This window comes from Phaethon lepturus, unplaced genomic scaffold (genome assembly GCF_000687285.1).
Source record: "Phaethon lepturus isolate BGI_N335 unplaced genomic scaffold, ASM68728v1 scaffold8288, whole genome shotgun sequence".
Classification (NCBI taxonomy): Eukaryota; Metazoa; Chordata; class Aves; order Phaethontiformes; family Phaethontidae; genus Phaethon; species Phaethon lepturus.
In genome coordinates this window covers 3902-28881 of record NW_010556887.1, presented here as the reverse complement: position 1 = coordinate 28881, position 24980 = coordinate 3902, and the positions used below count along the sequence as shown (strand labels likewise).

General features: G+C 37.9%; 1 protein-coding gene across 1 annotated transcript in view; it reads right to left on the bottom strand.

Annotated features, from left to right (window-relative positions):
- NWD2 (NACHT and WD repeat domain containing 2) overlaps positions 1–24567 on the bottom strand; it is a gene marked incomplete at its 5' end in the record, with an annotated part of 30288 nt that extends 5721 nt beyond the window's left edge. Inside the window, 4 exons of the mRNA XM_010292587.1 lie at positions 136–725; positions 1029–1173; positions 2912–3115; positions 24451–24567. Coding sequence (XP_010290889.1) covers positions 136–725; positions 1029–1173; positions 2912–3115; positions 24451–24567 — 1056 coding nt within the window. The remainder of the gene's footprint in view (positions 1–135; positions 726–1028; positions 1174–2911; positions 3116–24450) is intronic.
- Between the last annotated feature and the right edge of the window lie 413 nt (positions 24568–24980).

Here is a 24980-nt window from a genome sequence, read left to right as displayed (position 1 = left end):
ATCAGATCTCATAAAAGGAAGAGAAAATGAAGAATGAAAACTTGACAAAGTTGACAAACAGAAGAATGAAAACTAAGTTGGTCCTTACACACTAATGCTCCTAACATCACCATATTATGTAAAGTATTTATTTACCTTCTTTGCCACTTCGGCTAATAAAAGAGTTTTCCCTGTGCATGGTCCTCCATATATGATAAGAGGGTTAATGTGTCCTATTTTGCTAGGTAGAACGTACTTGTGAATTATGTTTAATGCCTCACATCTGTATTCATAAAAAGTGGAGTACGTTTTACATAGTGATGAGTGTTGAAGAACTTCATCATACAGCAAGTCTGTCTCGGTGTCAAAATTCTGCTGCACTGTTGCTTGGATTATATCAATCATGTCTTCATAAAACTGTTTACCAAGTCCTTCGATGTAATGGTTCTCCACTTCTTGGGAGTAGCCCAGTTTCATGTCACAGTGAGTGACGGACGTGTACACTCTCAGATTGGACGATGCAACGATGGTAGGAATGAATTCATCCCTGAGCTTGATCAGTTTCTCATGGGCTTCAGGATCTCGTAGAAACTTCCCAGCTCTATGTACCACATCCATGTATTTTCCCATCTCTGGAATTTTAACGAAACGCTCAATGTTGGCAATTTTCCGAATGTAGCAAACACACTTCTTTAGGAAAGCTGGTGTTTGTTTACCCAAGGCAAAATCAAGTTCATCTTCAATAGCTGAGGATGAAAAGAGAACAGAGTCTCTGTTATCTTTTGTTTATAAACAGTTCAAGAACATTCCTCCATCCCCAACATGCAGACTCTTAAATGATTGCATCCGTTTTCTGTGAAAAACAGAAAAAGCACAGAAAAATCGCTGGATGTTTTTGTATGCGTTTGGTCTTAAGCAAGCACAATGAACACTTTTTTTTCTCTTCAATTATATGAGAAATGCCGACAGAAATATATTTTCACGTTTGTGGAAAGGTTGATAGAAAAGGTAATAAATGAATATCTAGAAATAGTTAGTCTGAACTTTACCAGAGGAAAGGTATCTCTTTGCTTGGCTGTGTTTCATTTTTCCTTTCTCATACAGCAATTTCACAGCAGTCTTAAAAATCTTCTTAATCTCTTCTGATATATCTTGCCATTTGTTCTCATTCATAGAGTTTGAAGAAGATTCCATCTTTTAAAAATATCCATAGTTAAACAGTAGCTCTAATACACACATCTACAACTTCAGAAAGTAAAAGTCTAATATTCAATGTCATAAATAACATGGTAACAGAGAAACGCATACACAATAAATAAATAAATAAATAAATAGGAGTTAAACTTTTTATACTGCAGATAATCATAATGTATTCCATTTTAGAGGTACAAAATTCAGCTATTTTGAGTATTTTCTGAATTCCTACTGTAGGCAGCTAATGCAATATTTTTCAAGAATAAGATCAATAACACCTTTATAGAAGGAGCGTTTTGAGAACCAAGCCTGAAATAATGATAATAAAGCAGCAGTAATACTGATAAAATTATTGCTCCCTTAATGAGAAGTAATAATAATAATAATTTAAGCTTGGATCTCAAAAGTGAAAATGAGGTTTCTGCTACCTGTAATTAAGCACCTCGTATTAGGTACCATATTTGAAAAATATGGGATTATATCCGACATTATGTTTGTTCATTCGTTGCTACAGTAACAGTAATCTTACTGTCATCAGAGAGAGACTCTAATATAAATTCACTAATCCTTTCAGATGGCTTCTCGCAGATGTCACGATAGAGGTTTCTCTAAGGCACGTGGTAGTCACTGTTGCATCACTTACTGCAGGTGAAATGTTTAAGGGTCTCCAGTTTCCTGGAGGCTGAACAGCCTCTGGGATAAGCTCCCTAGCAATTCTTTCTTGACACATTCAGAGCTGTGTATCTTTTATTACTTTCTGCAAGTTTATGAGATGTAACTCTACAGTATCTTTATCTTTTTACTTACTCCTGTGCATCAGTAGCTTGAGGAAAGGTACAAAGTTTTAATAACAAAAAAGCCCATGTTTATTCAAAGGGATAATGTGGGCATTAACAAAACAATGCAAAGTTACAAAACTTGCTTTCTCCCTTGTGATCAATACTTCAGAATTAGCCACATTATACTGTCTGCAACTCATTAAAACTCTTTCTCTATGTTTTTCATGTTTTCAATGTTTTTTCATGCAACAGAAAACATTCTGCTACGTGATATGTGAATGCAGTATAATGGTTTAATTTAATTTTCTTGTATAATACACTATGCACTCAAAATGAAGTGAATACTCTGTTAAGGACTTCATTTTTGTACACTGAAATCTGTCCTTGGGTGTATAGGATGTGTAGGAGGGTAGAACTGAGCCCTGGGTAATATACAGTTTTTACTGTTATCAATTAAAGACAAATGCCTGTTTTAAAAATTATAATTAATAGTCTTAAAAAATCTTCTGTTAGAATACAGTTAACAAGTTAAATGTATGAGAGCTGACTTAGGACAGCACTAAGGACTTGTTTTGACTGTTAAAGAGCTTTCTTGTATGGGGATAGAAGGTTTCCTCTGCAAATCCTGTTCATTGAAATCTAGCAAAAGCACAATACCAGGGCAGAAGAGCCTGAGCTCTCCCTGTTCCAGCATCAGGAAGGGAAGAGAAATCTGCACAACTGTCCCACTAGCCCCAACAGGCCATGAATAACTACAGTCCACTTGCTCTAGTTGTTATCAGAGAGCGCATCAATGCATGAGTCATGACCCGTCGTGTTCCTTGGTGTTTCGCAGCTGCTCCCTTCACCGTGTATGGGAAAGGAGCATCACAGCACCAGTTGCTCAGGTCTGGACAGGGCTATAGAAGCTAATTCAGAGACAGCAGCAAGAATTTTGTAAGGAGGTGACTATGACTTACCGTATTCTGGTAGTTCTTCAGCATTTCAGATTTTGGTCTGAGGTAATACGCTGGTGGCACTGCATTCTCATCCCTGCAGTACCACTCTTCTAAAATCCTTGTCTCTAGCTTGGCCTCTAGAGCAGCATCCAGGATCATTTCAAATTCTGCTGACTCGACTTCCCCTGGTATTCTGATATTCCCGTACTTCTCTCCCAGTAGGCCCTGTGTATTTGCAGGGAAGTAGGGATTAAATTTTTCTTTTTAGTCATGCAAAAACCCTCCTCAGGATCTGAATGTCATAAAAGTCAGTGTGGTAATAGTTTAATGACTTTGAATTACTAGGAAGGGAAACAGATGCAGTGTAAGATGAATTACTGTTGAAGGTACTGTACTGAGCTGCATTCTACTATGATGACTTGGTAAAATTTCAAGTAGATGCATTGTCTTTCTTAATATTAACTTGTAATAAAGATACAAAGTCATTCACAAGAAGAAATTAAAAGATACCCAACATACTTTCTTAGCACAGTATTGACTCATGTATCATTGATTCCCAGTAGTCCCCGTTTGGCATTAATCTCACATGCAAAAGCGAATGTAGAAATCCTTTTCTCTGGACTCAGGATGAGGATGCATCTCTGGATTCTTTACCTCTTGGCTTTATTCTTAGCTTCCACAGTAATGGAACAGAAGATGTTATGTTCTGTTTGATGAAAACTCACATGATATTGTGTAGAGCTCATGGGTATTATGTGGCTTATACCAGCAATACCAAGGATCAGTGTTGCAGAACCACAAGCTGCTTTGCGGTCTAATATTCCTTTGATGCAAAAATGTTCAATTGCCCTCGTAGCTGTCCACTGAATGAACAGTGGGGCAAGGGAGAATGTTTTTGATCAAATACCAAATAGAAATAGAAATTTTAATACTTAAATGCACATATTTAGTATATAGGCAAAGGTTTGTGGAAGTCAGTTCTTAAACTGTGGCACAGGAGATTTTTCACCTTCAAAACTAAAGATTAAAATATTGGTTGACATGCTGTGAATATATTTTTTTGAATTTATTTCCATAATTTACTGTCCACAAATATTGTATAAAAAAAGGATTGGGAAAAACTTTATAAAAGATAGAGTTGAGGATGTTCCTGCATTCTTCTGACGAAATTTTTCGAATTTGCTATCATCAGCTTAATTTTGCATTCAAATCTTGGTCCACAGAAGTCAGTGAGAACTCTCACTTCATTTAAAGTATGATTTTTTAATTTATTTCCTCATTTAAATATATTCAATAAAGATTTTGAGTTAATGAGGAGTACTTAATGTGGAGAGGAACCAACAGTATTAGCATCTTGATATGAATCAGAAACAACTCTTAGTAATGTAATGCTAATGCAAATACAGCAGTACCCTAAAAATGTAAATGACCTTGTTTGTAAATAATAAAAATTTAATATTCATTATTTTTAAAGCACTTATCATAATGAGAAGCTGTTTTAAACTTTTCAGCTGTAACTAAACCCTGAAAATCAGTAACTGATGATCATGAAGCCTGCTTTACTGATTATAAAAGCATGAAGCTGCAGACCCCTTTTCTGAACCCAGTTGTGTTGGCAGAAGGTATTCAAGCCACTCATCATGCTAGATGCTGTAGCCTCAGAGCACAGACGTCAGAGCAGTGCATTTGAACACTTCCTAGCCTCTTTCAGGCAAAACCACCTCGGTTAGCTCAGACCACAGCTCTCATTGTGTAAACTAACCTGGGTGATTTTTGCCTGGAGCAGATTAGGAAGAGCTCATGAGCTATAGTGTTGGCTCTGATGGTGAGTGGTTGGCATCCTCCAACACAGGAGTAGTAACAAAGAGCTGGTGGACAAGAACAAGTCAGTGTCTGTCCACTGCTTAGGAGAAATGTAGGAATCTAGGAATTGTGATAGTTCACGTAGTCCAGGTTTCAGTCTCTAACAAGTCCCAGCACCCAAGTCCTTCAAGAAGATGCTCCAATAGAGAGGCATCTGGGGGAAAGATGGGTTTGCCTGGCTGCCCATTCATATTCCACAGTAGCTTCATTCAGGGTGCACATCAGGGAGTCTGAAGAAAGGAACAAATGTGTTCAGTAACTAGAATTAAATAATAATAATTTTAATTAAATGATCCAGTATTTTTATTACATGAACTTATTTTTTCTGTGTGAACATTCTAACTAGTAGCTCCCCTCATAGGGAGCTCTACGTTGCTTCACCACATGACATAACTGTGGAAAATTTCTAAGTTATTACTCTTCTGATCTATTCATAGAGCCCTATGATTTTGGAATTCTGAAGCTGCAGAGGTTAAACAAAATATAGTATTATTTTCCTTCTTTATTCATAATAACTCATAATGAGCTAAGAACTCATATCATGCTGAACTGCAAGCCTTTGCACATTCAGACTGATGTAGAAATCTCATAAATTTCTCTCAGAGGAGCTCTGCTATGCAAATTTTGCAATTACTTTGTACAGCAATTATTACTTGAAATTCATTAGACTACACTTTTTCTGAATTTAAGTCCAGTGGATTCAATAGACAGTTGCCCAAGAAAAGATCAATAGCCGGGCTCTTCATTAACAATACTAAAATGTCAACATTAAAATGTCTGGTTTTAATCTACTGCATTTAATCAACTAAATTTGTTTTGGAATTATTCTGTGTGCTTTTCCGCTTCTCTGGTACAGTTTGTGCTGTTCTCTCTCCACCGTACTATAGGTAAATAACAAAAGGCAGTACTTTAAAATGAAAAGAGGGGTGTTTTTTTCTTGTATCATCTTATCTGTCATGGTAACAGACATTATGTAAACAATCCTGTATTAGGGATCATCCTCCTGCCTACTAGAGCAAAACACAATAAAAAGGAACTTTGACGTGATCAGAATACTAGAATCACTGGATGACTGTATCATGAGCTTTTAAATAAAATGGAGGCCTATGCAAATACTATTTGAAAGCCTTCACATTTTAAAAAATTGAATGTTAAACAGTAAAGGGCGTACATTTATCATGATGTACCTTGGTGCTCTAGATGACATTGCTAATATTTTGCTAGAAGTCTAGCATTAGTTGAGGGAAGAATAGACATACATAGAAGAGTAATCACACAGACAAAAGAGTGTCATCCTTTTGGGATGATGGCAGTGAGCATCCATAAAGCTTAATAAACAACAAAATAAGCCTTGTATCATTTTGCTTTGAGGTATTTCTCCTCTTCTTGTTTGGTTGTGGTTTATGGAAAAGTTTTAAGGTTAATCTTAGAAGATGACATATGCATAGTGCTAGGAAGAAAAGGAATGAGGACGTGTGGAGGAAAGAGAAGTCTGAGCAAATATACATTGCACTGCAAGGTGAAACTGAGTCTAGCTTATCGCTGACATCTAGTGTTCAGGAAAGCCTGAAGCTAACAGCTGTACCAAGAAAGGAACACATCAGTTGAACATCATGTATGGATCTAAATGTGCTAAGATACTTAGTTTTAGAACTTAAAAAGTGGACATGGCAAAAAGGAAGCTGCAGAGGCCATGCCAGCACTCCACTGCCACATATTTTTTTTCCCTGAGAACTGCTCAGGGAACAGGGCTGTAACTGTGCCCACTGCACACCAGAAAAGTATGGTAGGAATTGTGGTAGTAGTCCTTTATATCAGGCTCAGAGCACATCTCTGAAACATGGCTGTGTTTAACTCGGGAAACTCACTTCATGTGGCTGGTGAGAGCAAAGACTCCATGTTTTAGCCCAAACTTAGACATTTCTGCAATTAAAGCAAAGTTAAGGAGCAGCAGAACAGTGATTCTGAGGGCACCTGTGGCACCTACTTGGTGAATATGTGCATTTAGAAATGCAATTAAATAAGTTAAGTGTCTTTGATGTTCTAATACTTGTAGAATTTGACAAGAAAACAAAGAGAACTAGAAATAGGAGCAGGATAGGGAATAAAAAGAACAGCACTGGAATGAAAAAAGGAATTGATTACACACATAGAACTGACAAATGGTAAATACTGTGCTGAGCAGGTCTATCATTTAGAGCAGGGCAATCCCAGGCACTGCACTGTGGCTGTGTTCCTCTTAGTGCTCCAAGAGAAGTTAGATGAGGTTCTGGTATTAGTACCTGAGTCCATGTAGCCATTTGAAAAATATTCTGGTAAAAAATTTTATGTGGTAGAAAACTCTTCACGGAGTCATTCCTGTGCTTTCTGATAACTCCAGACTAACCTCAATCTATAGCCCAGTTTCACTGACCAGTTAACTGAGGTATTGAAACACAATTTCTTTTAATTTTTCTGGAGAGGACAAAAGTGACTGACACTGTTTTTCTAAAGGACTGCAATATCACACCCCAATGCTGGAAGTAAGAGGCACGCTGAGTAAGTGCACCTGTTTTGTACTGACAGACTGATGCTCAAATGCTGGGTTACGTCACATGAACACACCAGGTTCCTGGGGAACAGTTCTTCACCTAAACACACCTTCCTCTTGATGCATGGCATGTTTTCCATTAACAGTAGTCACTAGTGAAAAAAAAAAGACTACGGACTATAAACAGACTATATGTGTTTGGTGGAACCCTAATAAACTATTTGTTTGTAAGGCTACATGCCAGCCTTAGGATAGGTGCATTTGCATGCACAGGCAAAAAACTGCATCTTCCCATGCTTAGACACAGAAGTGAGGCTTGGAAGTACCTCCTTCTAGCTGGTATTGGGGTATAGCCACCTCCCTTCCACTCTTTTGGTGACACTATGGTTAAATATATATCTGTCTGCCTAAGTGTAATCTATCAGGGTACCACAAAACCACTCAAACCTTGAGAGGCCTAAATGAGAAGCTCTGAATAGCACTTTTCCTCCAGGACCTTCAGTGTCTGAACTGCATCCATGCCAGAGGCTTGCAGCAGCCTCTGGAAATGTGCCCCTCTCTCCATATTCCCTAGACATTAAAGTAAATGCAAATTTCTTCATAGAAAAAGGAAGAAAACTGAAGCAAAATAATTGAAAGAAAATATAATATCTCACCATCTTCATGTTGTTTCATACTGTTTGCAAATAAGAATACTGTTGTTTCAGACCTTAATGAACAATATCACAGTACTCTACAGTAATAATCTAAAACTTCAATATGTGATAACAACATTGCAGCATTTTGATGATTATTATAGGAAATTATTTTTAAAAGGAACAGTAATGTTTACACTATGCTCAGTACCAAGAGACAGTTTTATATGGAGACTCACGGGTCAAAATCTCCCACCTGATGAGTCATTTTCCTTTAATAGTAAAACAACAAATTAAAGATTCATTAGACTGAAGGTGATTGAATTGTTTAAAGCTACCAGGCTGGCAAATGTGTATAAAACCCTCAGCAACCATTTGTATCTAACAAAAATTTATAGAATTAGCACAGAGCAAACTCAGCAGTAGTCTTGTTAGCTTTGTTGAGCCTGAGGCTGAAGTTACTATTAACAAATTACTCTTTAGATCCAGATGGGAAATATTTTTCCATCTGATTTTCTTTTTGGTGTGGAAAGATAATAAAATTATAGGCACAGTCACAATAATGACCAAAAGGAGGAAACTAACCAGATTTGATTTGGTATGATGGGTTCATAGTGGATCTCATGTTATTAGTTTAGACATCATCACTAAAATGTTCATGAACCCTAATACCATACCATATATTAATACAGAACAAGCTGAAATTTTAGGTATATTTAATTCCAACTGAGATAGATAGTTAGTGGTAATTTTAATAAAAACAAGCTGTCAAATAACAACAAGTTATATTCATTACTGATTGCTTTCATTAATGTTTTTTTTTCCTAAATTATATGTTAACTTCTGCAAACCAAATAATTTGAAAAGTCAGATTTGTAAAGTTTTGTGAAGTGCTTTCAGATACTTGTCAACTTAAGAGCAACAATTTTTCTTCTGCTTTGCCAACACAGAAAGCTTCAGTCCCGGATTGCCAACTTTTGGAAGAATAAGCATTCAAGAAATCATCTTTGAAGGAATTATATCTAACCACAATTCATTTTTTAACATAAGATATCTCTGTGTCTCCAGAGCTAATCACCTCTTAAACAATTTGTTTTGCAAAATCCCTGAGAGGTTAAGAAGTATTATTGTCCCCATTTGACACAGGAAGTAGGTGCAGGGATTTAAGTCTGGGCAGGGCTTCAGAGCTACGGCAGGTATGCAGTGGTTAGCTATGACTGGGTAGTGGAGGTTGTTGCTCCTAATTCTCAGGCCTGTCCTTGCTGGACAGCTCACTACTAAAGGAGGAAAGCCTTGCCCACTCATGGATTAGGTCCTGAGTGACTCAAATTTCAGCTTGCTAAATTAACGTAAGCTTAAACTGGGGTAACTTATTCAAAGTAGAACAGCTCTATTAGGAGAAAGAGAGTATTTCACATTACTGAAGGTGCAGTGAATGCTTCATGGCCCCGGCTGAAAATTGCCTGCAGGCACCCAACATCAGCATTCAGGTGCCACTGAGATGCACCAAGTGGTTCTTCAGCAGCTGCTTGACTTATAGGGACTTAAGTGCTCTTAAAATGCCTTGGGATGTTATGTTGTTCATCTGTTGTCAAGGGTTGGGAAATGCTGCTCCCACTGATGTCCTGGAGGTGTCATTCTATCATCCCCAAGGATGTGGGTATTATCCCCAACTGTGGATTGCAGTCTGGTAGAAACTCATGCCATGCCTCACCAGAAGGCCGTGAAGAGCAGGCTCGTGGCTCATAATCTAAAGCAAGGCAAGTAATGAGGGAGCTTACCCGTGGAGCAAGAGGCCTGTTGCAAAATCTCTCCTGAACTGGAAGAAGGACAAGTCTATGATCACTAGGTATATACCCTATTCTTCAGGCTTCTGGGCATCAATGATTGGGTACTAGTAGCATGTCAAAGCTCCTGCTAGCACAGCTTCCTCTCTGTATATGAAATCACATAGCTTTGTATAAGTAACTGAATATTAACCGTAGCAGGAACATGAACCTTATCTTTCCACAGTCTGCATGACTGCCCTAACCAAGGCGTATGAAGTCAGTCCTCTGGATCCCTGCCTCTCCTGTGGTCACTTGTTCTTTGCTGCCTTCTGTGAATCCTGGGGTTCGAGATCTAACTCCCTGCTTCTTCAGCCTGAACTTCTAGGCTTCCTTCCTCTTGTAGTTAAATCTTTCTTACAAAATAAAAACTTTTTTCCTCTTCAGAACCATACAATTAGTCAAATAGCCATTTTGCTCAGAGAAATGTGTTTTTTGCACTATGGTTTACTGTGATGTTAATATATCAATTAGCTGGTAAAAAGTATGTTACTCAGTAGTAATCAGACTGCTACAGACAAAAAAGACACATAAAGAAAAAATACAAGTAAAAGACTAACATTTCCATTTAACACCAGTTTTAAAAGACCTCAAACTTCTAAATATTTTGTCTAAAAAGCATACTTATTATAATCAGATGCTAATACCCACAAATTTCTTTCAATTGATATATATGTATGTATGAATTAAAGGCAGAATCACTTCAGCATAGCTACAGGAAATGCTCCATTATTTTCAAATCTTGCTTTTTGTATGTATACTGGCTACATTCTGTGTCCTGTCTTTCATATTGAATTTGGAGGTGGTAACACAGTGCATTTGCATGTGCAAACCTGCCTAGGTGGCACATTCAAGTCAGGGAAGGCACACAGAATTTGTAACATATGGATGTATTTGCCCTCCTAGTCTGCAAAAATGTGGGCTTAACATACAGGTAAATCATGTCTTGAAAATCTGGAACAAATGTTCAGGATACCAGTTTTTAAGGGCCTTTTATTTAACATCCCATTCAAAGAAATTTAGTGCAACTATAGGTCTTTTTGGTTTGTTGCCAGTATACTGTAACTCTATTGCAACAGTATCCTACAGAAATTACTTATGCAATATAAGATATTCAGGTGCAGCCAGAGAGATTTCGGGGGAAAAAAAAAAACCCCAACAAAATAACAGGAATAGCTGGAATCTTATTTCTGAAAAATAAATATGATTTGAATTGAAAATGAGAATTTACTACCAGAAACAAACAGAAAAGGATATCCTATATATTCTTTTTTTAATTCCTTAAGGAAGCAATAACCAATTCTTCTCAAACTCAAGGCAAAAATGCTAATGGCTAAACAACAGCGAATCACCTGAACTGAAACCAGAAAAGTATATTTACTTAAATTAATTTTCAATGCACTAATGACTTCCATAGAAGAAAAAACAAATACATGAATTAATTGAAAATCTCAATGGAGTATATATGTTAACTGCTTGTTAAGGCAAACTCCAAGTCATTAAACTGAACTGAACTGAAGTGAGCAACTAAAACCAAGATGGAGAAAGCTGGAATAATGCACTTAAATCTAAACCAAGTTTTATGAAGCTGGAGTTCCAGAGTAGCTGGTGCCCAAGAGATGTCCTGAAAATAGCTGCCTATACTCCTTTTTTTTTTTTTTCTTCTAGCTGCAATGTGTAACAGAGTGAGGACCTCCTGATACGTGCAGAGAGGGAATATTCTTCAATTAAATACATTTAACTGCTTTTCTTGCCTATTTGTTGTAGTGATCAAAGGACAAAAGTTATGTTGCACTGAAATTAAGTTTCCCTAAAATACTTCCATTAGAAATAAAAAATATGAAAAAAAGGCCAAACAAGTTGTAATCTCTGATTTCTAGGATGTACAGGTCAAAGTGACTTCAGAACAAGATTTTTCTTCTACTGCCAACAGTTGTAAGGCAGTGCAACATAGCAGACAGAACATCAGAGCTGCTGCAGATCTCTTCAATATTCTTTCCACTTCTGCTTCATCTCAGTATGGAAACTGGTAACATTCTGATGCTTTTGTCACTGCTGCAAATTGCCTATCTATAAAATGAGGCTAATGATAGCCTGCAAAATAAGGATTTCTATTTTGAGTGTTGATATGTAATGACTCTTGTGTATTTATGTATCAGCAGGGATGGGACTGTTGCTTTACATTGTTTGTCCTGTTTATTTTTTAAGGGAAAAATGATACCATTAAGCAGTATCAAACATTTTCATTTGATTTTTCTCCATACCTAGGGGCCCATGTGAACCTCATGAGGTTCAACAAGGCCAAGTGCAGGGTCCTGCACCCAGGTTGAAGAAAGCCCCAGTATCCATACACGCTGGGCGATGAAGGGATTGAGAGCAGCCCTGCCGAGAAGGACTTGGGGCACTGCTGGATGGAAAGCTGGGCATGAGCTGGCAATGTGCGCTCGCAGCCTAGAAGGCCAACTGTATCCTGCGCAGCATCATAAGAAGTGTGGCCATCAGGTCGAGGGAGGTGATTCTGCCCCTCTACTCTGCTCTGGTCCCACCTGCGTCCAGCTCTGGAGCCCTCAGCACAGGAAAGACATGGACCTGTTGGAGCAGGTCCAGAGGAGGCCACAAAAATGAGAGGCATGGAACACCTCTCCTGTGAGGACAGGCTGAGAGAGTTGGGGTTGTTCAGCCTGGAGATGAGCAGGCTCCAGGAAGACCTTACTGCAGCCTTCCAGTACTTAAAGGGGGCTTGTAAGAAAGATGGGGACAGACTTTTTAGCAGGGCCTATAGTGACAGGACAAGGGGTAATGGTTTTAAACTAAAAAAGGGTAGATTTCCACTAGATATAAGGAGGAAATTTTTCACAATGAGGTTGGTGGAACACTGGCACAGGTTGCCCAGAGAGGTGGTGGATGCCCCATCCCTGGCAACATTCCAGGTCAGGTTGGACTGGGCTCTGAGCAACCTGATCTAGTTGAAGATGTCCCTGCTCATTGCAGGGAGGTTGGACTAGATGACCCTTAAAGGTCCCTTCCAGCCCAAAGATTCTATGATTCTCTGATAATAAGAGTGTCCATACCTCAACCCTTTGGTTGAAGCTTACAGGTAAATAGATTTAGTTTTAGAACTTCAGCTGACTGTACAAAACATAAAATAAGAAATATAATTTTAACTGAAATTACTGAAGTGAACAGAAAACTGAAGGCATAATAAGGACATTTCTGTGATGAAAAATAATATTTTTTTTCCCCACCTGCCTGGATATGCATTTATGTTCCTAGACTTAAGAAATATTGCTGTGTGTTGTTTTACAGAGCCATGCCCTAATTTCTCTCTTCCTTTTTCCTCTGGAGGCACTGCAGAAGTACACTGGGGGGGGCTATAAGTATTTCAGCAACTTGAGATGGGCATTGGTTTCAGTTCCATGAAAAACAAAAGAGGGCTGTTGAACTACCTTTCAAAAAAACTGACTGGAATTGGGACTGGACGGATGAAGTGTAAGTGCTGAAGTCTTTTGCTGTGAGTAATGTTCCTGACATCAAGTGTAAGACGAAAATGATGGTGGAGTTACTTGATGCTTAGCCTGTCTTTCAGAAAATTAAAGAGAGCAGCTGAATCCAGCTATAAATGAACCAATTCCCTCAACTCTGAACTTTACCTCCAGAGCAATATTTTTAAATCTCAGAGCTTTTCCCTAGTGGTAGTGAGATATGAAACAATGATGAGTAATTTCTCAGGGCATAGTGGGTAGGAGCTAACAGCCCATTGTGCAGAGTGAATGTGCTTCCTCAGAAGAAATTCATGACCTACTTCCCTGATATACTTTGCTTCATCAGAACTCTCCTTTCTCCTGGCTCTGAAAGTATCAGTGGTCGTCTTTGTCCACGCTCTTTCTGCTGTCTGGTACATGATCATGAAGCACCACTTTAGTTCATTTTGTTGCCTTTTCCTTCATCATTTATCATTGCTGGGTCTTTGCTATCCCTGAGCATGGGTGTAGGTGAGAAAATCAGTCAAAAAGAATAAAATTAGGAAAGAGGTCTGTGAATAAAGGTAGGGTAGAGGAAGGACTGGAGAAGATTTTGCCTACCTTTGGCTATAGATTTGAGCTGCTCACTCACTCAGATTCTCCTCCAAACAAACGCATCATTCTCACTTTGCTCTTTTTTTGAAATTAGGTGGGAGATTTCCTGACAGGCATGTACATTTTTCCTCTCACATAAAGCTCAGGACCTTGCAGGTAACTCCTACTGCAGTCCAGATTTCTGTCAACTCTCTGACAGGTCCTGTAACACTTTATAACAGTGGAGCTGGGTAGAAAAACAAACTACAAGGGCTAGACTTAATAAAAAACTTTAGCACCCAGTCCAGACTGAAGTCAATAACCTTGTCTGTGGAAATCACTACTATGCTTTCTGCAGGGACTGGGAAACGTAGCCTTCCTGGAAACAGCAAGGAGATCAATGTTGTCTTTTAGAAGAGGGCACGATGGTGTAACCTCTCCTGCTTTGTAAAATAATCACAACACTCACCCAAGCAGGGTAGAACTGTGAAAAGGTTTGAAATCCTGTTTTGCATAGGTGAAGTCTGGCTAATGGAGAAAAACTTCTCCTACTGTTGCTGTTTAATGTGCCTTACTGAGCATCCAGGGATACAGGCATCATGGAGTCAGAAAGGAAAAAGATACTCTGAACCTATCAGTGTGGTCAGCTGGGAGGACAGGGCGCTGGCTTCTGGGCACCAATCCCAGGAGTTAAAAACTAGGACTGTCCTGCATCCTTACTGTCCTCTTTGGTATACTCCATATGTAAGAAAGGGTGCTGCCTCATGCTGCAGCCATGCACCCTCTAAAAAGAAGAGGCCATATCTTTGTGTTCTGGGAAATATGCTCTTGCTAGTGTTTATCAAAAGGACTGCTTAGTTTCTAAATTCCCAAATTGGGATGGTATTTAAGTGATAAATGATGAGCCAAAGAGCTTAGATCAAGGTAATGTTGAGCATGGCAGGAAGAGATGAATTAGGCACCTAAGGGATTAAGAGAGATGCATCTAGTCTGTAGTCACCACCAAACCGCAGCAACTGAGGTGTTTTCAGGACTGCAAATCCTATCCAAATCCTACTGTAAGCACATACACACACTCTTTATTGGAAATAGACCTATATATTTATGCTTTTCTGTAGCATAATTATGCTGTGTTTCTCAGTAACATATATAGCCACTATGAAGGTATTAGAAAGTGTTAATTAATGAGCATTATCAGAGGCAGAAATCACTGATGGTATAACAGAGATTTTAACACCCCTCCCGACTTTAGGAAAACTGAAGCTAGTTGTAACATCATATGAGATTTCACTGCAAATTTCTTTCTGTAGCTTTTTTCTCCCTTCTTATTAGAGCAAAACAGATTGGTATTCATTGAATCTACAAATGAAACCCTAATTCTGTAATTAAATGTCAAGGAAATGATTTCACAACTTGCATAGAACAATACATGAGCCTGATATAAGCCATGACTGTGTAGTGTGTAGTGAAGCACCTAAAGCACCATTAATAAACATATTTTGCAGGGATATAAAATAAGTGAAGGCCCAAAGGAAAATTTTTAGTATACGGGACATTAGCTCTAGCAGATTATAATGCCACCTCTCTACAGCACCTAGAATGCAGTGTTTATCACAGTATGCAAAACAAGTAGCACAATGTAACATGAAATCTGCTTTGCAAGTACATGTGGAATGCCCTATATTATTTATTTTGACTAGTTCCTGGATTTTGATGACTTTTATTTGATTTCTGTATCCTTATGTGCCAATTGTAACAAAGCATTCTTCTCTTGAAGCCAGCTGGCATAGGTTTCAGGGCTTCCAATTTGGTACAGTTGGTGGCTGGTACTCTCTGAACAGTTGGATACTTTATCAATCTAGTCCTTCAAAGATGAAAAGGAATTATTAGTTAATTAAGACACACATATATATATTCCTTCCCCAACAATGCTAGCAGCATGATGGCCCAGTAAACTTGAGTGATGTGGAAGTATCAGTCCCTTCTGCATGTTCTTAAATTATTTGCATGTGTTACCTACTTTTCACATGCTTGGAGGGGAAAAAACATTTTTTTTGGTTTATTAAATTATTATAAATTTGTAGGAGGCTAGAAAGACAGTAGCATAGTTGCAGGATGAAAGGAACTAATTCCTGTGAAAGGAACTAATAATCTAAACTGTAATAACAGTTAAGGAGAGAAAGAAAAGTGTGGAAGGGATCTTCAAAAAAGCTGAACTGAAGGAAAAAGACTAAAGCAAGCGCTGTGATAGTAGAGATTAAAGCTCTCCTTGGCTTCATAAACCACACCCCTTACATGACAAAGATTGTGGTTTAGGAAGTATAGCATTACTTAAAGTATTCAGAGTGTTAGCAATCTTTACAGTTAATTCACATCACGAAATATTACAATTATAATGCTAACCCTAATGATTTAATTTATATTAAATATAAATCCATCCTTTCCTAAAGCCACCTTCAGAACCGCCATATTTCAAAAACTATTGTTCTTCAGTACTACCCAGTATTAGTTTTCCATTTATAATATAGATGAAAAAAATCACCTTTATAAATCCTCTTAGCATATATCTTAGCTCATAGTTCTTCAAGAATGGAACAGATTAAAATAAAACCTATAGTAGCTTTCTGTTGGGATATCTTCATGTCTTTTCTAACACTAATTTTTAACTAAAAGGCAATCATCAGACCTAAAATTAATGCTCAGTGCACAAGCACTAAATACTAAATACTGCCTGCAGGTAATAGGTCAAGTCATTAGCCAAATGTTTAAAAATTCTGTAGCAAATCTCCATGGGAAATGAATGAAATATAGCAAAGAATATCAGATCATGACACTTCTCTCAAAAAAACCTCTATCTTGCCCGTGCCATGCAATGGCATGACTGAGGGGAGGAGTATACGATCTGTAAAAAATATGTGGCCAAGGCAATGCGCTGTTTTTCCAGCCATGAGTAGCACTACTATTTTAAATTCTTTTTAAACAGTATTAAGCATTACAGTAATTTCTATACTATGCAAAGCAGTTAACAAGAAAAGAACATGCAGTTTACTACTAATAATTGCAGTCTTCATAGCATTCTCAGCAAGTATTCTCTGCTTCATTTTTTTGAGGTGGAATGGAATAAAAAGTTACTGTGTGAGGTTTTCCAGTTATGAAAAAAAGAAGCATATGATAATTAGTTGCTACATTGCATGTTAACAGAACAGTAACAAAAAAAAGCACCTTGCACTGAAAGCAAGTATTTTAAAAGAGGCAACGCCTTATGGATGCATACCTGTGTTACTACAAAGAACAGTCATGCCGTCTCTTATTTTACTTTTGTAAATTAGTATCTTTCACTGAAGAAAAAAGTATCCTGTGAAATTATATACTCTGATTATCTTAAAAAAAAAAGAAAGACCCAGCTACTGCTAGCTGGATTGTTTGTTTCTGCGTCTGATATTGGAGAACCAAAGGATCCTTGAAGTGAATCTCTATATTTGAGGAAAGGGAAGGTATATATGCTAGGTGCAAGCAATAGCATTAAGAGCTCTCTTTAAACTTATCAACTCCCTGCTAAATACTGTAAAGTGTGCGCTTTCTTTACCCAGAAGTAGAATTGCAAGGTTTAGGATTCCCCACGCTCCTGCAGAATGGCTGATGTTGGCTTTCTGTTCTACAGTTTCATTTGTAGATCATTACATCTAGCTGATTACAGTACTACAATTATAAGATGGTTTGGTAAAGCTCTTGAGGGTCAAGAGAAAATACATCTCATAAGTCTCATGCAGCCTATTTCTTCCTCTGCACATTATACATCGAATGATAGAAATATGAGTTCATGCTAATCTTGTTCTCACTAACATGGTCATTTATATTAAATATAATACTTAACCTTTCTGGAAGGCAGCACCAAAAATTCTTTTTATGTCAAGAAAAAGAGGTGCAGTGACTTAGCAGAAAATATGTACAGCCTTCTGACTGTAGGCTGAAAATGCAAGCTATTTTAAGACTACATCAAAATCCATGCAGTTTCTATGTTCCATGGAAAAGCTGTCTGATGAATCTTGTAGCTGTTTTCAATGCGGTATGTTTAAAAAATGGGTAAGCATTTTTAGACCCTAGATTTTAGATTTAGAGAATCAAAGATGATTCACAGGAAAATACATTCCCAGCCCTAAAGCAGATCAAGGAACTCACTTACTTACAATAGCTTAATCATATAATATCACCCCATGCTTGATTCCACTCTGTGCTGTTCAGAGACAAACAATGTGGAAAGGGATATATACCCTTTGCCTGTTAGTCTGGAGGCTGTGAAAGAAGACCAAGGCTTGCTGAGAGGAAAGTTGCATACTATGTCTTTAAATTTTAATCACTTTATCCATTTTGAAGGGTTTCAAAAAATATGCAAAGCTCTACTTTGACTTTCAGAGAACCTGTTGTCCAAGTCCCTCTAAAACAGCATTAGGATCTGCAGACATAGACTTTACTTCATATTAATGCCAACAAGTCTTGTGGAGCCGTTCCCGATATGCTGTATGACCCCAAACCCATTTATGTTAGAGGGAGTTCTTATCTGGACAGGTTTTGAATCAGATGCAGAGTGAGAAGAAAATTCATAGTTTGATACTTGTTTCTTGGAATATACTCTACTGGGAGAGGTGGGCTGTTGTGCCATGTCTGGTTCCAGCTATTTTTCCTCATTCACTTAAAAACTATATATAGAGCTGCTTCCTTGAGGAAAATTAAATTCTGAAATGTACCAAGCACTTATAACTTGTCCTGGTTTCAGCCAGGGTAGAGTTAATTTTCTTCAGAGAAGCTAGCGTGAGGCTATATTTTGGATTTGGGATGAGAAAATGTTGATAATGTGCTGATGTTTTGAGTTGTTGCTAAGTAGTCAAGGACAGTCCAGCTTCTCCCGCAGCGAGCAGGCTGGGGTTGCATGGGAAGCTGGGAGGGGACACAGCTGGGACAGCTGACCCAGGCTGGCCAAAGAGATATTCCATACCATATAATGTCATGCTCAGTATATAAAGCTGGGACGAAGAAGAAGGAAGGGGTGGAGGGACGTTCGGAGTTACAGCGTCTGTCTTCCCAAGAAACCATTATGCGTGACGGAGCCCTGCTTCCCTGGAGATGGCTGAACTCCTGCCTGCCCATGGGGAGTAGTGAACAAATTCCTTGTTTTGCTTTGCTTGCGTGCGCGGCTTTTGCTTTACCCATTAAACTGTCTTTATCTCAGACCATGTGTTTCCTCACTTTTACTCTTCTGATTCTCTCCCCTGTCCCACCGTGGGGGAGTGAGCAAGTGGCTGCGTGGGGCTTAGCTGCCAGCTGGGGCTAAACCACGACAAACTTCTGCTGAATTTCCAAAGAGGTGCTTAGCATTCCCCCTAAACTGGCTGTTTTAATTTAGACATATTTGACTGACTTCAGCCTCTCTCACTTAAAATGTGTGGCAGTTTTTCCAGGAGAGCAAAAGCAAAATGTAACTAACTCAGGTGTTCCAGAACCTGTATATATTGAGTTTTCACATTAGGAGTAAATCCTAAAGTAACATCAGAACTGAAATGGCAGTTGAGGAGATTCAGCAGAGCTGGAGTAATATAATTTGGAATTTTCTCTGAGCTGGAATGCACTCAGAATTAATTATCAACCATTTGTACTAAGCAAAGAGAACCAAGTAGCAGTGTACTTCATGGAATGATTAAAGTATGCATTGTACTGTAGGAACAAAAAGATCCAGAGATGTAAAAAACATTTCACTCCTCAAATTACAGTATTTGTCTTCAATTTCAGGGTTATTTAAGGACATGCCAAATATTGTAAATTGCTAATATCCTTTTAAAATCCTACTGGAATCTTTTTAAAAAAGTTCATTAATGCTAAAAACAAGCTGTCAATAATTTGAGAGGGATAATGTGTATTACAACGTCTGTTCAGAGTAGGTAGAAATTGTTTTTCCTATTCTTTAGGCCAGATGATTTGAATGATGGGTGGAATCTTAGGTTTGTACAAACTCAAACATATCTAATTGAGCAGATCATTACAGGCAACAAACTAACATTTAATTTCTATTTCTCCCTTGCATTTTACATTTTTTCAGGATGTAGGCAGGCAAGAACAGCAGTTCAGGCAGAGACTGCGTGGTGCCACACAGACGAAGATAGCACCCACGTGTTATAACTTGCAGGGTGTGTTTGAAGAGAAGTGCAGAGAAGGCTGCCAGTTCTCTCATCTGTACTAAGGCATAATCACAGCAGGTTAGTACTGAAGTATTAGTTAGGGAACCCCAATAAAAGGGCAGTAAATTTATTCTGCAAATAATAACTACAGACTAACGACACCCTAAAGGCCTTAACTGATCTCAGGCACTGTCCTAAATTATCAATCTAACTGCCTAGTGTCTCCTTGCTGTTAATGGAGAAACAGTCATCCAGAAGATGACTCAGATATTAGTGGAGGTACCTATATCTTTCTACTAGTTGTTAAAGGTGTCAAGACTAGATCTGTAACAGCTGAATACTGTTCATGATCAGTACTATTTGTGGGATGATAATATAATCTTTATTGTCACTCTACTATCCTGTCTGTATTGTCACCTCTTATGAATTTAGTAGGAAACATAACCCAACAAAAAGTAAAGGTTCCAGTGATGCACTGACTGTATTTTGTTTTTGCTATTGATAATGCAATGCAGAGTTGAAGCAGTTCACAATTTCATAAATATACTGCATTTCAATCTCCCCATGTAGATTCCAGAGGCCACCAGTATGATTTCTGCAAAAAATTTGTATGGCAAGCATTTTTCCCCGAGAAATAGTATTTTTCCCCTCATAAGTAAATCTTGATAAATTATTCTGTAGATCGAAAATAGCATGGTATGTATTCACCTACAGTAAAGGTTACGAGTTTTTAAATGATCACGCATAATAGGCACTGATTTTACACAGCAAAAAAACAACCTAACTGAAAACCAAAGAACTCCCCTCTCCCTTAATTGGATCAAGTGTTGATAGAGCTCAGGCAGTAGGTAAGAGGGGGACATTCCCAAAGAAAGTGTCAGAGGAAATGAATTACCCATTTTTTTCAGAACTGCTTCCTCCTTTGTGTTAACGAATATGTGTTCATTTGGATTTTGTTGTTTTGTATATGAAGAAAAGCTTAGGACTTCCAACTTATGCACTGCACTAATTTAAGAACTTAATTCATTTTCTCTCCATCTGATATCACAATGCAGGCACAAAGTACCATAAAGAAACACTTTCTAAAATCAATCCATACCTGCTAGTTAATTCTGAAGAATTCAATTTAATCCCAGATCTGTGCCTGAATTAAAAAAGCAGTAATTGAAAAGTAAAAAAATACCCAGCTGAATGGAAGTGGCACATTTTATAGAACTTTCTGAAGAAATGGGAAGTTGCTCAAAGCTTGCAGTGCCAAAGTCAGTTTTTAATTATGTTACTATAAATTAAAACTAATTACGTGTGTTGGAGTAGAATCATCTTCAGTCTGTGTTGTAAACGAAATAAACCCCATCCCACTAAGGTACAACAAAGCAAAAGATAAATGTGCCATAAAGAGATTTTTGTAATTTTGCCAGTCTAGTCCTTGGGAGAGCTATTATTCTGGCCCATACTTAGAAAACCTGGAATAAATATTGAAGTTGTCGGCTCACTGCAACCACTTTGCTAACTGTTTTGTTCTGTTTAAAATTTCTGATTTGACTTGATTTCTTTCCTCAGTAACAATATCAGGCAGGCAGTTCTTAAGAGCTTCAAAATTCTGAGCTGCTAAAATATGTGGCATTGGTACATGACGAGGTTTCCTTCACTGTCAGAGATGTTAGAACATCCATGTTTAAGGACAGTGGCTATTACTACAGGAAAAACACCACGCCTTTCTGTTCCATCTCTTTTTTTTCAAAGGGAAGACAAAAAGTAGAAAAATAAACCCAGAAAACTAAATTTAGTCATGTAAGATGGAAACTACCTTAACTCTCTAGAGATCTGGGCCAGTGTGTTCTTGTGAAAAACAGTGTCACGACAGCATCAAACCCAGCCCAGACTCAGTACTCCTAGTGCTGGGCTCTTTACGGTCAAGCGCTGAGGATGGCCTTTGCTCCCCAGGGCTCTGAAGCTAAATAACAGAGTGAGGCAAGCAGGTGAATGAAAAAGAGCCAGCAAGATGGTTGTAAGGGTGTGATAAAAGCACAGAACAACACATGCTACAGCTTGCTCTTTGTCTAATCTGTGGTATGTAGAGAAGTGATCTCCAGCCTTCACAGCAGGCAGTGTTTTGTATCCCTTCTGTCCCCATGGGATTCTGTGGTTTCAGTTTGCTAAATCTTTAAAATTCTTCCCTTAAAAAAAGAAATCAAGGACTTGCCGTTTTTTCAGAACTCTTCTCTGCTCTTCTCTGCCTTATTATGACAAGTCTAAGAATTAGAGCTGACTTAGCTACGTTTAGGTATAGAGAAGAAATCTACCTTTTCTCAAGTATTTTCTTAGCAAATATATTACAGAAAAGAAAATTTGGAATAGCAAAGGCATAGTCTTAAAATTGTTTTCCATTGAAGTCTAACATCAAAACACAGGTTAATAAGTTGGAATTAAAGCTGTCAAAGGAGAGTGGCAGGTTTCCTTTGATGCCTGAGAGACAAGCACTTCCACCACCCTTCCAGTTGCAATAAACAAGTGACTATGGAGAGGACAATCAGTGGTATATCAGTAGTAAAGAGAAGCAATGTTTTTTGACTTTCAGACCAATGCTTGCAAACTTGTAATAAAGACATGTGATAGCAAAATGCTTGTAATTTCTCTTCTCTGACAATAACAATTAGTATAATATTAGTATAATAATTGACAAAATGAGTTAAGTAGGATTAGGCATGTTTACTTGAAAACATTCATCCTGACGGATAGGTACTGAACGAGTCTGTCTTTTGTCCTGTATGCTCTGGTACTTCTACAGCCCTAGAATGAAAATGGAACTGAATTTATGTAATGTAGGCAGGACATATATTTTTTTCTCTTCAAGCACTTTGTCTTAAAACAATGTTGGTTGTCTCTTTAAACACAAATGAAGTTTTATAGAGGTTAATTTAACTTGAGACCTATCCTAATATCTCTGCAGTCCTACAACTATGCATAGAAAAATCATTGTCATATATCCCCCATTGATTTCTCACAAAGATGGAGCCTCAAGACAGCCGATAAGGAATTAAATATGTTTTGGAATAATATAAATATTTATCTTTCAGAGAAGTATCCTTGACCATAGCAAATCCTACTCACTGTGGACATTTCTGTACTTTCACCAAAGTCTCCCTTGCACATGGTACTTCTCATGTATAAAATAAACCCACATTCTTCCCAATTCATCTTGTCTTTTGTTTTGATGCTCTAATGGATACTGCTACATATGCAGTATATACCACTAAATAACTAATCTCTCATTAGAGAGATTCTCTATCTAGATCTATCTAGAGATAAATAACAGCCTTACTCTTCATAGATAAAGAGCATATGCTACTCTCTAAGCAGCTGGGAAGTGGCATTTATCAAAAGTCATGTATTTGTTGCTATGCACTGAAATCGAATACAGCCAGCACACCATGCACTAAGTTGGTTTTTAAATATTTTTCAGGTTAACTACGTTCACCTTAAAACATGGTACAAATTTTTCTAAGCACAGAAGAAAGAGAAAAAAAATGCACTACTCTGAATTGTGTATTTAATATAAAATCAGTGACAGTAAAATCTATTATATATGATTCACTAGAAGAGGGAAAGGCATACCTGGTGGGACTTTATATATACAGCCCACTCCCCGTGCCTTCCAACTCTTAGAACCCTACACAATGTTTGGCATGACTTCATAAATTCATACTGCTTCAGCTGAAAAGGCTGTGAGGATAGCTGAAGACTGTTGAGCTTGATGTAGAACAAAAGGTTCATCTACAGAAAAAAGATCTCTCTGACGTTAAAATAAATATATACAGCTTTATAAACCACTCCTGTAAAAATCATTCAGTCTCTCCTTTAGGCCTCATAGGAAAAGCCGGTGAAGATCTATCTTTTTTGCCAGCTTTACTGACTCTTGAAGAATCTTAAAAGCAATGCTTGTTCTGGCAACAGTAAAGAGAAAGCAGAGAGTAGGAGAAACACAAAGACTGAGAGCCTCCTCAGGTTATCACTGACCTCCAGTCTTTTCACACTCTATTACCTGGCATCCTAACTTGTCCTGGGTTTACAACACAAAACAGCAAAATGCAGATGAAAGCAGATAGTTCTTCGCTGTTGCTGTGCTTTTGTAAGTCCTTCTAGGCCAGCCAATAACGCATGCGTGAGAAGTGCCAAGAATCAATTAATGGTGGCCACCTCAAATAAGTAGTCCATACTTCTGTTGTGACAGTAGTATGGTCATCCCTTGTGGTTTCTAAACCCATCTTGTTATGGGAAATGATCATGAAAGATCTTTCTTTCCTCTCCACTAACCCTGAGTAATTGTAGGGAAACATTTGGATGCATTATAGCAAATGTACAGCGAGCAATATCAAATATTTTAAAAAGAAGAAAAGAATACATTTGTTACTGGATCATGCATGTTAGGATAGCTAACGTTATACTTTTGTTGTAAAGTAAAACATTATTTTTATACCTACAACAAAACATGGGCCTGCAGAACTTTTCAAGCAATCTTCTAACAGCTTCATACGAGTTTTTTGCAGCTCAGGACTGTCCCACTCGTCTGCTTCAACTCCCCAGTATAAGTCTATGACCTGGAAAATAGTATGCAAAATTGTTACTGCATCATATGCCCTTTCTACCTATCAAATTAAAAATTAGCTTTGTCAACTTTTCATGTACTGCTAAGCATTGCTCTGCAGTGGAGTAAGAGGCAATGAGGTCTATATCCAGTCCTTACACAGACTGGCAGGGTTTCCTTAGGAAAATGACAATTCAAGCCTCTTATTTTCCCTCCCAGATAGTCCCTCCTGGACAGTCTCTTATTTCATATTCATATTTTTTTTCAGAGATTAGCATGACAAGATCTTGATTTGATGTAGTCTTTATTTGCTGCTAGATTGCATATAATGGATAGGTAAGAATAATGAAAAAAGCATTGATAAAATCCTGGCTCCATGGAAATTACTGGAGTTTTGCTGTGGATCACAGTCAGGACCACAACTTG